Source organism: Hypanus sabinus, chromosome 15, assembly GCF_030144855.1.
Source record: "Hypanus sabinus isolate sHypSab1 chromosome 15, sHypSab1.hap1, whole genome shotgun sequence".
Lineage (NCBI taxonomy): Eukaryota > Metazoa > Chordata > Chondrichthyes > Myliobatiformes > Dasyatidae > Hypanus > Hypanus sabinus.
This window is the reverse complement of record NC_082720.1, coordinates 349,368-365,967: the sequence shown is the minus strand read 5'-3', so window position 1 is coordinate 365,967 and position 16,600 is coordinate 349,368. Positions and strand designations below refer to the sequence as shown.

General features: G+C 45.7%; 1 protein-coding gene across 1 annotated transcript in view; it reads left to right on the top strand.

Annotated features, from left to right (window-relative positions):
* LOC132405280 (Kv channel-interacting protein 1-like) overlaps nt 1-15,881 on the top strand; it is a 320,304-nt gene extending 304,423 nt beyond the window's left edge. Inside the window, exon 8 of the mRNA XM_059989963.1 lies at nt 15,822-15,881. Coding sequence (XP_059845946.1) covers nt 15,822-15,869 — 48 coding nt within the window. The 3' untranslated portion in view covers nt 15,870-15,881. The remainder of the gene's footprint in view (nt 1-15,821) is intronic.
* The last annotated feature ends 719 nt before the right edge of the window (nt 15,882-16,600 follow it).

Genomic DNA, 16,600 nt, shown 5'->3' with positions numbered 1-16,600 from the left:
CACAGTGTTCTGTGCTGTACTCTTTGTGTCCTATGCACTACTGTCTCTGTCCGATGCTGTTCATTGTGTTCTATGCTGTACTCTCTATGTCCTCCATACTCTCTATGTTCAATGCTGTACTCTCTGTGTTCTCTGCTATTCACATTGTTCTATGCTGTACTCTCTGTGTCCTATGCTGTATTCTCTGTGTTCTATGTTGTACTCTCTGTGTTCTCTGTATTCTGTGTATAAATTGAGTTCTCTCTATCTCCTGTGCTGTTCACTGTGTTCTATGCTGTACTCTCTGTGTTCTATGCTGTACTCACTGTGTTCTATGTACTCTCTCTGTCGTATGCTGTACTCTCTGTGTCCTAAGCTGTACTCTCTGTGCTCTGTGTACTCTCTGTGTACTATGCCGTTCTCTCTGTCACCTGTGCTGTTCACTCTGTTCTATGCTGTAATCTCGTGTCCTTTCCTGTACTCTCTGTATCCTGTACTGTTCACAGTGTTCTATGCTGTACTCTCTGTGTCCTGTGCTATTCACAGTGTTCTGTGCTGTACTCTTTGTGTCCTATGCTCTACTCTCTGTGTCCTATGCTGTATTCTCTGTGTCCTATGCTGTATTCTCTGTGTTCTATGCTGTACTCTCTATGTTCTGTATACTCTCTGTGTTCAATGTACTCAATGTTCTGTGTACTCTCTGTTTCCTCTGCTGTTCACTGTGCTTTATGCTCTACTCTCTGTGCACTATCCTTTATTCTCTGTGTTCTGTGTAATGTCTCTGATCTATTCTGTGTTCTCTGTGTTCTATACTGTACTCTCTGTGTCCTGTGCTGTACTCTCTGTGTTCTGTGTACTCCCTCTGTTCTACGCTGTACTCTCTGTGTCTTAAGCTGTACTCACTCTGTTCTATGCTGTACTCTCTGTGTTCTATGCTGTACTCACTGTTTTCTGTGCACTCTCTGTGTACTATGCGGTACTCTCTGTGTCCGATGCTGTTCATTGTGTTCTATGCTGTACTCTCTGTGTTCTATGCTGTACTCTCTGTGTTCAATCCTGTACTCTCTGTGCCCTATGCTGTATTCTCTGTGTTCTATGTTGTACTCTCTGTGTCCTCTGCTATTCACAGTGTTCTATGCTGTACTCTTTGTGTCCTATGATCTATTCTCTGTGACCGATGCTGCTCACTGTGTTCTATGCAGTACTCTCTATATTCTGTATACTCTCTAGGTACTATGCTGTACTCTCTATGTTCTATGTACTCACAATGTTCTGTGTACTCTCTGAGTCCTAAGCTGTGCTCTCTGTGTTCTATGTTGTACTCTCTGTGTTCTCTGTATTCTGTGTATAAATTGAGTTCTCTCTATCTCCTCAGCTGTTCACTGTGTCCTATGCTGTACTCTCTGTGTTCTATGTTGTACTGTCTGTGTTCCCTGTATTCTGTGTACTATGCAGTTCTGTCTATCTCCTCAGCTGTTCACTGTGTTCTATGCTGTAATCTTCTGTCCTATGATCTACTCTCTGTGTCCGAAGCTGTTCACTGTGTTCTATGCTGTACGCTCTGTGTCCTATGCTGTACTCTCTGTGTCCTATACAGTTCACTGTGTCCTACACTATACTCTCTGTGTTCTGTGTACTCTCTGTGTACTATGTACTCTCTGTGTACTATGCTGTTCTCTCTGTCACCTGTGCTATTCACAGTGTTCTATGCTGTAATCTTGTGTCCTTTGCAGTACTCTCTGTGCCCTATGCTGTTCACTGTGTTCTACGCTGTACTGTCTGTGTACTGTGCTGGATTCTATGTGTTCTGTGCACTCTGTGCTCTATGCTGTACTCCCTGTGTTCTATGCTGTACTCTCTATCATCTGTGCTGTACTCACTGTTTTCTGTGTGCTCTCTGTGTTCTACGCTGTACTCTCTGTGTCCTAAGCTGTACTCTCTCTGTTCTATGCTGTATTCTCTGTGTCCTAAGCTGTACTCTCTCTGTTCTATGCTGTACATTCTGTGTTCATTGTACTGCCTGTGTTCTATGCTGTAATCTCTCCGTTCTATGCTGTACTCTCTGTGTTCTATGCTGTACTCAATGTGTTCTATGTACTCAAAATGTTCTGTGTGCTCTCTGTTTATTATGCTGTATTCTCTGTATTCTATGTTGTTCTGTCTGTGTTCCCTGTATTCTGTGTACTATGCAGTTCTCTCTATCTCCTCAGCTGTTCGCTGTGTGCTATGCTGTACTCTCTATGTTCTGTATACTGTCTGTGTTCTATGCTGTACACTCTGTGTTCTATGTACTCACAATGTTTTGTGTACTCTCTGTGTCCTGTGCTGTACTCTCTGTGTTCTGTGTGCTCTCTGTGTCCTAAGCTGTACTCTCTCTGTTCTATGCTGTACTCTCTGTGTTCTGTAAACTCTCTGTTTCCTATGCTATGCTCTCTGTGTTCTCTGTACTCTGTGTCCTATGCTGTACACTCTGTGTTCTATGTACTCTCTGAGTCCCATACTGTACTCTCTGTGTTCTATGCTGTACTCTCTGTGTCCCAAGCCTACTGTGTTTTACACTGTACTCCCTGTGTGCTATGCTGTACTCTCTGTGTTCTGTATACTGTCTGTGTTCTCTGCTCTACCCTCTGTGTTCTATGCGGTACACTGTATTTTATGTACTTTCTGCATCCTAAACTGTACACTCTGTGTTCGGTGTACTCCCTGTGTTCTACGCTGTACTCTCTATGTCCTAAACTGTACTCTCTCTGTTCTGTGCTGTACTCTCTGTGTTCTGTATACAGTCTGAGTTCTCTGCTCTACACTCTGTGTTCTATGTACTCACAATGTTCTGTGTACTCTCTGTGTCCTATGCTGTACACTCTGTGCTCTAGTTTCTGTCTGTGTCCTATGCTGTACACTCTGTGTTCTATGTACTCACAATGTTCTGTGTACTCTCTGTGTCCTATGCTGTACACTCTGTGCTCTAGTTTCTGTCTGTGTCCTATACTGTACTCTCTGTGTTCTATGCTGTACTCTCTGTGCCCTACGCTGTACTCACTGTGTCCCAAGCCGTTTACTGTGTTTTACGCTGTACTCTCTTTGTTCTGTATACTGTCTGTGTTCTCTGCTCTACACTCTGTGTTCTATGTACTCTCTGTGTTCTATGCGGTACACTGTATTTTATGTACTTTCTGCGTCCTACACTTTACTCTCTGTGTTCGGTGTACTCCCTGTGTTCTATGCTGTACTCTCTATGTCCTAAACTGTACTCTCTCTGTTCTGTGCTGTACTCTCTGTGTTCTGTGTGCTCACTGTCGACTATGCTGTACTCGCTGTGTTCTGTGTACTCCCTGTTTCTTATGCTGTACCCCCTGTGTCCTACACTGTACTCTCTGTGTTCTATGCTGTTCACTAGTTCTATGTACTCACAATGTGCTGTGTACTCTCTGTGTTCTATGTACTCTCTGTGTCCTATGCTATATTCTCTGTGTTCTGTGTACTCTCTGTGTTCTATGTACACTCTGTGTTCTATGCGGTACACTGTATTTTATGTACTTTCTGTGTCCTACACTGTACTCTCTGTGTTCTGTGTACTCTCTGTGTGCTATGCTGTACTCTCTGTGTTCTGTATACTGTCTGTGTTCTATGCTCTACACACTGTGTTCTATGTACTCACAATGTTTTGTGTACTCTCTGTGTCCTATGCTGTACTCTGTGTTCTATGCTGTACTCGCTGTGTTCTGTGTACTCATTGTGTTCTGTGCTGTACTCTCTGTGTCCTATGCTGTTCTCTCTCTGTTCTCTGTACTCCCTGTGTACTATGCTGTAGTCTCTGTGTCCTATGATGTACTCTCTGTGTCTCTGCTGTACAGTTTGTGTTCTATGTACTCACAATGTTCTGTGTACTCTCTGTGTTCTGTGTACTCTCTGATTCCGATGCTGTACACTTTGTGTTCTATGTTGTACTCTTTGTGTCCTATGCTGTACTCTCTGTGTTCTGTATACTGTCTGTGCACTATGTTGTACACTGTTTTCTGTGTACTCTCTCTGTCGTTTGCAGTACTCTCTATGTTCTGCGTACGCTCTGTGTTTTATGTACTCTGTGTCCTATGCTGTACTCACTGTGTTCCGTGTACTCCCTGTTTTCAAACGCTATACTCTCTGTGCCTTATGCGGTACACTCTCTGTTCCATGCTGTACTCTGTGTGTTCTATGTAGTCACAATGTTCTGTCCACTCTCTGTGTCCCATGCTGTACTGTCTGTGTTCTGTGTACTCTCTGTGTCCTATGCTGTTCATTGTGTCCTATGCTGTACTCTGTGTTCTATGCTGTACACTCTGTGTTCTATGTACTCACAATGTTTTGTGTACTCTCTGTGTCCTATGTTGTACTCTCTATGTTCTGTGAACTCTCTGTATCCAATGCTGTACTCTCTGTGTTCTATGCTGTACTCTCTGTGTTTGGCGTACTCTCTCTTTCCTGTGCTGTACTCTTTGTGTCGTATGCTCTGCACTCTGTCTCCTACACTGAACTCTCTATGTTCTATGCTGTACTCTCTGTGTCCTATGCTGTACTCTCTGTGTCCTACGATGTGCTCTCTGTGTTCTATGTACTGTCTGTGTCCTATGCAGTTCAATGTGTCCTATGCTGTACACTCTGTTTACTATGTACTCTCTGTGTTCTAAGTATTCTCTGTGTCCTATGCTGTACTCTCTGTGTTCTATTCTATACTCTCTGTGTCCTATGCTGTAGTTTCTGTATTTTATGCTGTACTCTCTGTTATTCTGTGTACTATGCTGTACTCTCTGTGTCGTATGATGAAATATCTGAGTTCTTTGTACTCTGTGTCCTATGCTCTACTCTCTGTGATCTCTGCTGTACACTCTGTGTTTTATGCTGTACTCTCTGTCTCCGACACTGTACTCTCTGTGTCCTATGATGTACTCTCTGTACTCTATGCTGTACAGTCTATGTTCTATGTACTCACAATGTTCTGTGTACTCTCTGTGTCCTCTGCTGTACTCTCTGTGTTCTATGTACTCTCTGAGTGCTATGCTGTACACGTTATGTTCTATGTTTTACTCTTTGTGACCGATGCTCTACTCTCTGTGTTCTGTGTACTCTCTGTGTACTATGTACTCACTGTGTTCTGTGTACTCTCTGTGCCCTATGCTGTATTCTCTGTGAGCTATGCTCTACTCGCTGTCTTCTCTGCTGTACTCTCTGTGTTCTCTGTACTCACAATGTTCTGTGTACTCTCTGTGTTTTATGTACTTTCTGTCCTATGCTGTACTCTCTGTGTTCTATATACTCTCTGAGTCCGATGCTGTACACTTTGTGTTCTCTGTTGTACTCTTTGTGTCCTATGCTGTACTCTCTGTGTTCTGTATACTGTCTGTGCACTATGTTGTACACTGTTTTCTGTGTACCCTCTCTGTCGTTTGCTGTACTCTCTATGTTCTATGTACTCTCTGTGTTTTATGTACTCTGTGTCTTATGCAGTACACTCTGTGTTCTATGTAGTCACAATGTTCTGTCTACTCTCTGTGTCTTATGCTGCACTCTCTGAGCCCTATGCTATATACTGTGTCTTATGCTGTTCTCTCTGTGTCCTGCACTCTTCTCATTGTGTTCTGTGTACAATGTGTCCTCTGTTTTCTATGTACACTCTGTGTACTATGCTGTACTCTCTGTATTCGGAGTACTCTCTCTTTCCTGTGCTGTACTCTTTGTGTCGTATGCTCTGTACTCTGTCTCCTACACTGAACTCTCTGTGTTCTGTGTACGATCTGTGTCCCCTGCTGTACTCTCTGTGTTCTGTATACCCTCTGTGTCCTATGCTGTACATTCTGTGTTCTAAGTAGTCTCTGTGTTCTATATTATACTCTGTGTCCTATGCTGTACTCTCTGTGTTCTATGTACTGTCTGTGTTCTATGCTGTACACTCTGTGTACTATGTACTCTCTGTGTTCTAAGTACACTCTGGGTCCTATGCTGTACTCTCTGTGTCCTATGCTGTACTCTCTCTACACTATGCTGTTCTCTCTGTGCCCTGCACTATTATATTTGTGTTCTGTGTACAATGTGTCCTCTGTTTTCTGTGTACACTCTGTGCCCAATGCTGTACTCTCTGTATTCGGCGTACTCTCTCTTTCCTGTGCTGTACTCTTTGTGTCATATGCTCTGCACTCTGTCTCCTACACTGAACTCTCTGTGTTCTGTGTACGATCTGTGTCCTCTGCTGTACTCTGTGTCCTATGCTGTACTCTCTTTGTCTTGTGCTATACTCTCTGTATCCAATGCTGTAATATCTGTGTTCTGTGTACTCTCTGTGTCCTACGCTGTACTCTCTCTACACTATGCTGTTCTCTCAGTGTCCTGCACTCTTATCATTGTGTTCTGTGTACGATCTGTGTCCTCTGCTGTACTCTCTGTGTTCTATTATCTCTCTCTGTCCTCTGCTGTACACTCTGTGTTCTATGCTGTACTCTTTGTGTCCTAACCTGTACTGTCTGTGTTCTGTGTACTCTCTGTATCCTATGCTGTACTCTGTGTTCTCTGCTGTACTCTGTGTTCTATGTTAAAATGGATATACACCACATCCACTGCTCTACCTTCATCGATTTATTTTGTACCTCCTCAAAAACCTCAACCAGTCTTTGAAAGAGTGCAGTAAAAATTTAAAAGAATGTTTTTGGGGCTTGAGCTACAGGGGAAGTTTGTATTGGTTAAACCTTTATTCCCTGGAGTTTAGGAGAATGAGGGGAGATTGGATTAAGGTATACAAATTTATCAGGAGTATTGATAGGGTAAATGCAAGCAGGCTTTTTCTACTGAAGTATGCTGAGAGAGAACCAGAGATCAGGCATTAGATTCAAGATTCAAGATCCAAGATTATTTAGCGTTATTTCCAGTATACAAGTGCAAAAGAGACTGAACTAATTGTCACTGACCATAATAATTTAAAAAAACCACAATTAATATAAATACAGAAGATAGCTTATGTACAGAGATTGATTGTGTTGTAGCAGTGTGGTACACGCAGCGCTAAAATAACGACATGAAGTCGGTAAACTGCAGTTAAAAAATTTTATTCGAACTTCACAGCCTCGCTTTAAAGCCTCCCTGATCCCGCCCTCCCCGGGCACGGATACTGTAGGGGCACGTACTCACAATCCCCTGCAGGCTTTTCCCTTTGTTGGTGAAGCAGACCTGGCGCCCTTTTGGGACTGGCCTTCATGCCGGCGCGCTGGCTATCGGTTCGATTGCGCTAGGAAGTGGGTCACCACAGTGTGTCCATAAAATGGTGCTGGGCACAAGCTAACTCTGATAGGAAATAGCAAACAGTTGTGGAGGAAGTGGAGGGATGGGTCAGTGCTTACCCCAAACTTGCTGTTTGGGTAATTAACTGTTTTTGAGTTTTGTAGTCATTGCATAGATGCTATGTAGCTATCTACCTGATGTGAATAGATCAAACAATCCTTGTGCATGGTGTTGGGATTCTTCATTCTTTCAGCACCTTTCTATATATACTGTATGTCCTCAATGGTGTGTGGACTGGTGCCATTGATGTGACAAACCATTGTAGAGCCTTCCTGTGCACTGCAATGCAGTTTCCGAACCATGCTGTAGGGTGCTGTCTGCTGTGCATCTGTAGAGGGATGTTTGTATGGATATGCATAGCTCAGCTCTAGTTAAGGGTGAAAGGTGAAATGTTTAAGGGAACATGAGGGGGAATTGTTACATTCAGATGGTGGTGAGCTTGTGAAATGAGCTGCTATTGAAAGTAATTGATCCAGGTTCAATTTCAAGATTTCTTTCTCTTTAGATCTTTTTATTGATTTTCAAACAAAACATAGTAACAATAGAAATACAGAGAGATTGGGAATACATAGATAATAAAGCAGTATATTCAAGTATAAACTACTGATAACACAGATGTACTAAGCCTCCCAAACTCATCCTGTATTTGCATAGTAGAAAGAAAAACCCCAAATTGAAAAAAAACAATTTTAAACTAACTAACTTGGAAACTAAACTAAAAAAAAACTGGGCTATTATAACGGATATAAACAGTAGTGTCAATAACTCTACTCCTCTACCTAAATATTTAAGGTTAATAAAAGAAGGTTCGGGGAAGGTCGATTTAGCTCATATGAAAGTGTTGAATAAATGGTCTCCAGGTTTCTTCAAATTTAATCGAGGGGTCAAAAATAACACTACTGATTTTCTTGAAATTTAAACAAGAGATAGTTTGGGAAAACCATTGGAATGTAGTTGGAGGATTAATCTCTTTCCAATGCAATAGAATGGATCTTCTAGCCGTTAATGTAACAAAAGCAATCATCTGACAAGCTGATGGGGATAAATAACTATTAGCCACCATTGTTAAGCCAAAAATTGCAGTAATAGGGTGAGGATGTAAATTAATATTCAGAACTGTTGAAATAATACCATATAACCATATAACAATCACAGCACGGAAACAGGCCATCTTGGCCCTCCTAGTCCGTGCTGAACCCTTAATCTCACCTAGTCCCACCTACCCGCACTCAGCCCATAACCCTCCACTCCTTTCCTGTCCATATACCTATCCAATTTTACCTTAAATGACACAACTGAACTGGCCTCTACTACTTCTACAGGAAGCTCATTCCACACAGCTATCACTCTTTGAGTAAAGAAATACCCCCTCATGTTTCCCTTAAACTTTTGCCCCCTAACTCTTAAATCATGTCCTCTAATTTGAATCTCCCCTACTCTCAATGGAAACAGCCTGTTCACGTCAACTCTATCTATCCCTCTCAAAATTTTAAATACCTCGATCAAATCCCCCCTCAACCTTCTACGCTCCAATGAATAGAGACCTAACTTGTTCAACCTTTCTCTGTAACTTAATTGCTGAAACCCAGGTAACATCCTAGTAAATCGTCTCTGCACTCTCTCTAATTTATTGATATCTTTCCTATAATTCGGTGACCAGAACTGCACACAATATTCCAAATTTGGCCTTACCAATGCCTTGTACAACTTTAGCATTACATCCCAACTTCTGTACTCAATGCTTTGATTTATAAAGGCCAGCGTTCCAAAAGCCCTCTTCACCACCCTATCTACATGAGACTCCACTTTCAGGGAACTATGCACAGTTATTCCTAGATCTCTCTGTTCCTCTGCATTCCTCAATGCCCTACCATTTACCCTGTATGTTCTATTTGGATTATTCCTGCCAAAATGTAGAACCTCACACTTCTCAGCATTAAACTCCATCTGCCAACGTTCAGCCCATTCTTCTAACCGGCATAAATCTCCCTGCAAGCTTTGAAAATCCACCTCATTATCCACAACACTCCTACCTTAGTATCATCGGCATACTTACTAATCCAATTTACCACCCCATCATCCAAAAGTATCTTTCCAATATTTCTCCAAAAAGGGCAAGACCAGAACATGTGAGTCAAAGAGGCTACTTCAGAATGGCAACTATCACAGACAGGTTTAATGTGGGAGTAAAAATGAGCAAGCTTGTCCTTAGACATGTGGGCCCTGTGCACCACCTTAAATTGTATCAACGTGTGTTTAGCATATATAGAGAAAGAGTTAACTCAATGTAAAATTTTCTCCTATTTCTCTGTAGGAAAAGAAAGTTGAAGTTCTTTTTCCCATTCATTCTTAATTTTATCTGATATACCTGGCTGTATTTTCATGATCATATCATAAATGGTTGCTATTAAACCCTTCTGATAGGGGTTTAAACCTAAATTTTTTTCCATGATATCAGTAGGGTATGAGTTCAGAAAAGTCTGAAATATATTATTCAAAAAAATTCTAATTTGTAAGTATCTAAAAAATGGGATCTGGGTAAATTATATTTATTAGACAACTGTTCAAAAGACATGAAACAGCTATCCATGAATAATTCACGAAAACATGTTGTACCCTTCGTTTTCCATATCAAAAAGGCTTGATCCATAACAGAGGGTTGGAAAAAGTTAGATATGATAGGGCTAGATAAAATAAACTTATTCAAACCAAAAATTTACGAAATTGAAACCATATTCATAATGTATATTTAATTATTGGATTAACCATTTGTTTATTCAATTTAGAAAGAACAAAGGGAAGCAACGTCCCTAAAACAGAAACCAATGAGAGGCCTAGTACAGATTTACATTCAAGGTTTACCCATTGTGGTCTTTGTATTGCCATCAAGTCCTGTGTCCAAAATATTAAATATCAAATATTAATTGCCCAATAGTAAAATCTTAAATTCGGCAATGCCAAACCTTTTTAGACTTCGGTCTAAATTTACTCTAATTTTTTACTTAATCTAGGATTTTTTTTCTGCCATATATACAAAGAAATGTTAGAGTCAACAAAGTCAAAAAAAGATTTAGAAATAAAAATTGGTAACGCTTGAAACAAGTATAAAAATTTAGGTAGAATAATCATCTTAATAACATTGATTCGACCAATCAATGATAAAGACAATGGGGACCATTTAGTAAACAATTGTTTAACCTGATCAATTAAAGTTAAAAAATTAACCTTAAATAAGTCCTTATGTTTGTTAGTAATTTTAACACCTAAATAACTGAAGTTGGCTGTGACCAATTTAAATAGTAAATGTTTGTAAACTGGAACTTGCATATTTAATGGGAATAGTTCACTCTTATTAAGATTCAATTTATAGCCAGAAAAGCTACTAAACTGAGTAAGCAAAGATACAACTGCAGGAATAGATCTCTCGAGATTGGAAATACATAATAACAAATCATCTGCGTATAATGATAGTGTAGCGGTGTGCTACACGCAGCGCTAAAATTACGACACGGAGTCGGTAACTGCAGTCGAAGGAAAAAAACTTTATTCAAAATCTTCAGCATCACTTTTAAGCCTCCCTCAACCTGCCCCCCCCCCCCCCATGGCGCAGAGGCTCCAAAGCTCTGTGCTCGCAAACCCCCGTAGGCTATCTAATTGTGAGTCGGTTTGGATGTGCCAGGAAATGGGACGCCACATAACCCCCCCCCCCAGAACCGGCGATACACCCCCCAATGTCCACAGTCTGGGCCAGAACCTGCTTGGGAGGTCGGCCTCTGCGCCGAGGTGCCGGAAACTCGGCCGGTTGCGCCAGGTCCACATGGGCCGGTTTGAGGCGGTCCACCGTGAAAACCTCCTCTTTCCCCCCAATGTCCAGCACGAACGTGGACCCGTTGTTCCGGAGCACCATAAACGGCCCCTCGTATGGCCGCTGCAGCGATGGCCAATGCCCGCCCCTTCGTACAAACACAAACTTACAGTTCTGTAGGTCTTTGGGTACGCAGGTCGGGTGCCGCCCGTGCTGTGAAGTGGGTATGGGGGCCAGGTTACCGAGCTTCTTGCGTAGTCTGCCCAGGACTGCTGCGGGATCTTCCTCTTGCCCCCTTGGGGCCGACGAGGCGTGCAGGTTGTCCTTGGGCGCTGTGCGGATGCCGAGTAGGACCCAGGGAAGCTCGTCCGCCCAGTTGGCTCCTCGCAGGCGGGCCATGAGGGCCGACTTCAGGTGACAGTGGAAACGCTCCACTAGCCCGTTCGACTGTGGGTGGTAGGCAGTTGTGTGGTGCAGCTGAGTCCCCAAAAGGCTGGCCATAGCTGACCACAGGCTGGAGGTGAACTGGGCGCCTCTGTCGGAGGTAATGTGGGCTGGTACACCAAAGCGAGATATCCAGGTGGTGATCAGGGCTCGGGCGCAAGATTCGGAGGTGGTGTCGGTGAGCGGGACCGCCTCTGGCCATCTTGTGAACCGGTCCACAATAGTCAGGAGGTGCCGCGCTCCGCGCGACACTGGCAGGGGGCCCACGATATCCACATGAATGTGGTCGATACGCCGGTGGGCGGGATGGAACTGCTGCGGTGGGGCTTTGGTGTGCCGCTGCACCTTGGCCATCTGGCAGTGCATGCACGTTTTGGCCCATTCACTGACCTGTTTGCGGAGTCCGTGCCAAACGAACCTGCTGGAAACCATCCGGACAGTTGTCCGGATGGAGGGATGCGCCAAGTTATGAATGGAGTCGAAAACACAGCGCCGCCAGGCTGTCGGGACGACGGGACGGGGCTGGCCGGTGGCGACGTCACAGAGTAGCGTCCTCTCACCCGGGCCCACGGGGAGGTCCTGGAGCTGCAAACCGGAGACTGCGGTTCTGTAACTCGGAATCTCCTCATCCGCCTGCTGCGCCTCTGCCAGTGCCTCAAAGTCTACCCCCTGGGAAAGGGCATGAACGGTAGGGCGAGAGAGCGCATCCGCCACGACATTGTCCTTACCCGAGACGTGCCGGACATCCGTCGTGTATTCAGAGATATAGGACAGCTGGCATTGCTGGCGGGACGACCAGGGGTCGGACGCTTTCGTAAACGCAAAGGTAAGCGGTTTGTGGTCTGTGAACGCGGTGAAGGGCCGACCTTCTAGGAAGTACCTGAAATGCCGGATTGCCAGGTAGAGCGCCAACAGTTCCCGGTCGAAAGCACTGTACTTGAGCTCGGGTGGTCGCAGGTGTTTGCTGAAAAACGCCAGGGGTTGCCAGCGACCTGCGATGAGTTGCTCCAGCACCCCACCGACTGCCATGTTTGATGCATCCACTGTGAGGGCGGTAGGGGCGTCCATTCTGGGATGTACTAGCATTGCGGCGTTCGCCAAAGCTTCCTTCGTTTGAACGAAAGCGGCGGCGGACTCCTCGTCCCAGGTAATGTCCTTGCTCAGACCCGACATCAGGGCGAACAGGGGGCGCATGATCCGGGCAGCTGAAGGGAGGAAGCGGCGGTAGAAATTGACCATACCTACGAATTCCTGAAGGCCTTTGATCGTGGTGGGTCGGGGAAAGAGGCGGACCGCATCTACCTTAGCGGGCAGAGGGGTTGCCCCGTCTTTAGTAATCCTTTGGCCCAGGGAGTCAATGGTATCGGGTCCGAACTGGCATTTGTAAGACCGTACTCACTCAGTCGGGCTCAGAGTTGACGGAGGTGGGACAGATGCTCCTGATGACTGCTGCTGGCTATGAGGATGTCATCCAAATAGATGAACGCGAAGTCCAGGTCCCGTCCCACCGCGTCCATTAACCGCTGGAACGTCTGTGCGGCATTCTTCAGGCCGAACAGCATGCGGAGGAACTCGAAAAGGCCAAATGGGGTGATGAGAGCCGTTTTGGGGACGTCGTCAGGATGCATCGGGATTTGATGGTACCCTCGGACAAGGTCTACCTTGGAGAAGATCCGGGCGCCGTGCAGGTTTGCCGCAAAGTCCTGAATGTGCGGTACAGGGTAGCGGTCCGGTGTGGTAGCCTCGTTCAGCCTGCGGTAGTCGCCGCACGGTCTCCAGCCCCCCGTCGCTTTGGGCACCATGTGCAGGGGGGAGGCCCATGGGCTGTCGGTCCGCCGGATGATCCCCAATTCCTCCATCCTCTGGAACTCCTCCTTCGCCAGTCGGAGCTTGTCCGGGGGAAGCCGCCGAGCGCGGGCATGGAGGGGTGGTCCCTGGGTCGGGATGTGGTGCTGTACGCCGTGCCTGGGCATGGCCGCTGTGAACTGCGGTGCCAGAACCGATGGGAAATCCGCCAGGATCCTGGTGAAGTCATTGTCCGGAGTCGAGGTGTGGGGCCAGCAACTGGGCTGCACCCAGGGAGAACGTCTGAAAGGTGTCGGCGTGTACCAGTCTCTTCCTGGGCAGGTCGACCAGTAGGCTGTGAGCCCGCAAAAAATCCGCACCCAGAAGCGGTTGGGCTACGGCGGCCAGTGTGAAGTCCCACGTGAACTGGCTGGAGCCGAACTGTAGCTGCACCTGACGGGTGCCATAGGTCCTTACTGTGCTGCCATTCACGGCCCTCAGGGGGGGACCCGGTGCCCTGCTGCGGGTGTCGTAACTCGTCGGAGGTAAAACGCTGATCTCAGCCCCAGTATCGACCAAAAACCGGCGTCCCGACCTTCTATCCCACACATACAGGAGGCTATCCCGATGGCCAGCCGCCGTAGCCATCAGCGGCGGCTGGCCCTGGCGTTTCCCGGGAACTTGCAGGGCGGGCGACAACGGCGGGCTTCTGCGCCCCACCGCTGGTGGTAGAAGCACCAGTGTTCATTGGGCCGGGGGTTGGCGGGCTCTGCGGCCGGGCCTGGACTGGTTTGCTGCTGGGAGCGTGGCTGGGAGATCTGTGCGATGGACACACCTTTTTGGCGTTCCACAGCAAGTCCGCCCGGGCTGCCACCTTCCGGGGGTCACTGAAATCCGCGTCGGACAGCAGCAGGCATATGTCCTCGGGCAGCTGCTCCAGGAATGCTGGCTCAAACATGAGGCATGTGTGTCCGTCGGCCAGAGACAACATCTCATTCATTAAAGCCGATGGAGGTCTGTCTCCCAAGCCATCCAGGTGCAGTAAACGGGCAGCCCGCTCGCGCCGTGAGAGACCGAAAGTCCTGAGGAGCAGGGCTTTGAATTCCGTGTACTTGCCGTCTGCCGGGGGCGACTGTACGAACTCCGCGACCTGGGCCGCTGTGTCCTGGTCGAGGGAGCTCGCCATGTAGTAGTAGCGGGTGTCTCCTGAGGTGATCCGGCGAACGTGGAATTGGGCTTCGGCTTGCTGGAACCATAGGATCGGGCGCTGTGTCCAGAAACCCGGCAGTTTCAACGAAACCGCATGAACAGAGGCGGCGTCGGTCATTTCTGGTCCAAAAATCGTTTGGACTGTCGGGGTCACCAATTGTAGCGGTGTGCTACACGCAGCGCTAAAATTATGACACGGAGTCGGTAACTGCAGTCGAAGGAAAAAAAGTTTATTCGAAATCCTCAGCCTCACTTCTAAGCCTCCCTCAACCGGCCCCCCATGGCGCAGAGGCTCCAAAGCTCTGTGCTCGCAAACCCCCGTAGGCTATCTAATTGTGAGTCGGTTCGGATGTGCCAGGAAATGGGTCGCCACAATAGCTTACATGTCCCTTTTCCATGGGTAATACCAGAAATGTTAGGTGAATCATGCATTGCAATAGCTAAAGGTTCCAGAGTGATGTCAAATAGTAAAGGACTAAGAGGGCAGCCTGTTTCACGAAACAGTTGAAAAAAGGGAGATCTTTGATTATTGGTAAATACCGAAGCCAAAGGAATATGGTATGTTAATTTAATCCACTATATAAATTTCAGACTAAAATTAAAATTTTCAAGCATACTAAATAAATATGGCCATTCGACTCTTTCAAATGCTTTCTCAGCTTCCAGAGAGATGACACATTCTGGAGTTTTAGGTGAGGGAGTGTAAGCTATATTAATTAATTTCCTAATATTAAAAGATAAATAACGATTTGTAATAAATCCAGTCTGGTCTTCAGAGATAATTTGAGGTAGTATGTTCTCCAATCTAGTGGCGAGAATTTTGGAAAAAATCTTAGAGATTTAAGAGAAATTTGGATAAGTGGATGGGAGGAGTATGAGGGGCTATGGGTCATGTGCAAATTGATGGGACTAGACAGAATAATAGCTCAGCATGGACTAGATGAGCCAAAGAGCCTGCTTCTGTGCTGTACTGTTTTATGACTGTATGACTCATATAATTTAGGAGGCAGGACCTGCCCCTCACAAAGTGATGCTGATGATCCCTCGTTATCACGTGGCACTAGGAATAATCCAGAGATTACAACTGATGGTTCTGCCTTTCTCACCATAATCATTGTGCAATACCTCAATCCTTTCTCTGCCTATGTTATTTGTACCAAAGTGCACAAGTTCTGGCCACTTACCCTCTCCTTTGAGAATCAACTCCTCCTTGTCCTTCCTCTCATCCCTGTCCTTCTGTTGACATTATCTGTAGAGATTAATCACCACTTATTCTGCCTCTGCTTTGTTGTAGGATGAAAACATCATGAGATCCCTGCACCTCTTTGAAAATGTCATGTAGTCACTCAGATGCAGCAGAAGTTCAAACTCGCAAAAAAAAACAGTCTGAAACAACTTGGTGTTGTCCAATCTTTATCTGGTGCATGTGTTGGAGCCGAGTGTGGAAGTGATTTCTAGACAATGATTTTCAATATAGTGCCAAGAAGTGTTAACAACCTCTTAAGGAGCCATTTTTCGTTTTGTCAAGTATGCTTCACTGTGGAAGTTATAATGATCCGTGATCACTTGTATAGCTGATGTGTCAAGAGTCTGACCAGTTTGCTTCAAAGTTCACTGTGAACACCAGCATTGCATGCTTGCTGTTCCTTGCCATTTGCCTCTGTTCAATGTTACTTCCTACTTTAGTTTCAATTTTAATTCTCATTTCTCTTGTCTCTACATTCTTTCTGTTCAATTGGTTTTATATTTCCCCACTCCATGCATATTCCTTCAATTTCTACTCTCAGTTGCTCTCCCTGCCCATCTTTGCTTTATTCTCCCCTCACCCCCTGTACTTTCAATATCTGACCTCTGCCATTCCCTTTGTCCCAGTCTACTCTCCCCCACAGTTACTGCCCTCCACCTCCACACTGCCTACCCACCACCTCACAGTTACTGCCCTCCACCTCCACACTCATTGTTCACTGTCTTCACATTCATTGAACTGCACAGTGAATGCCCTCCACCTCCACACTGACCCACCACCTCACAACTTGATCTCCACCTCCACACTCATTGTTCACTGTCTTCACA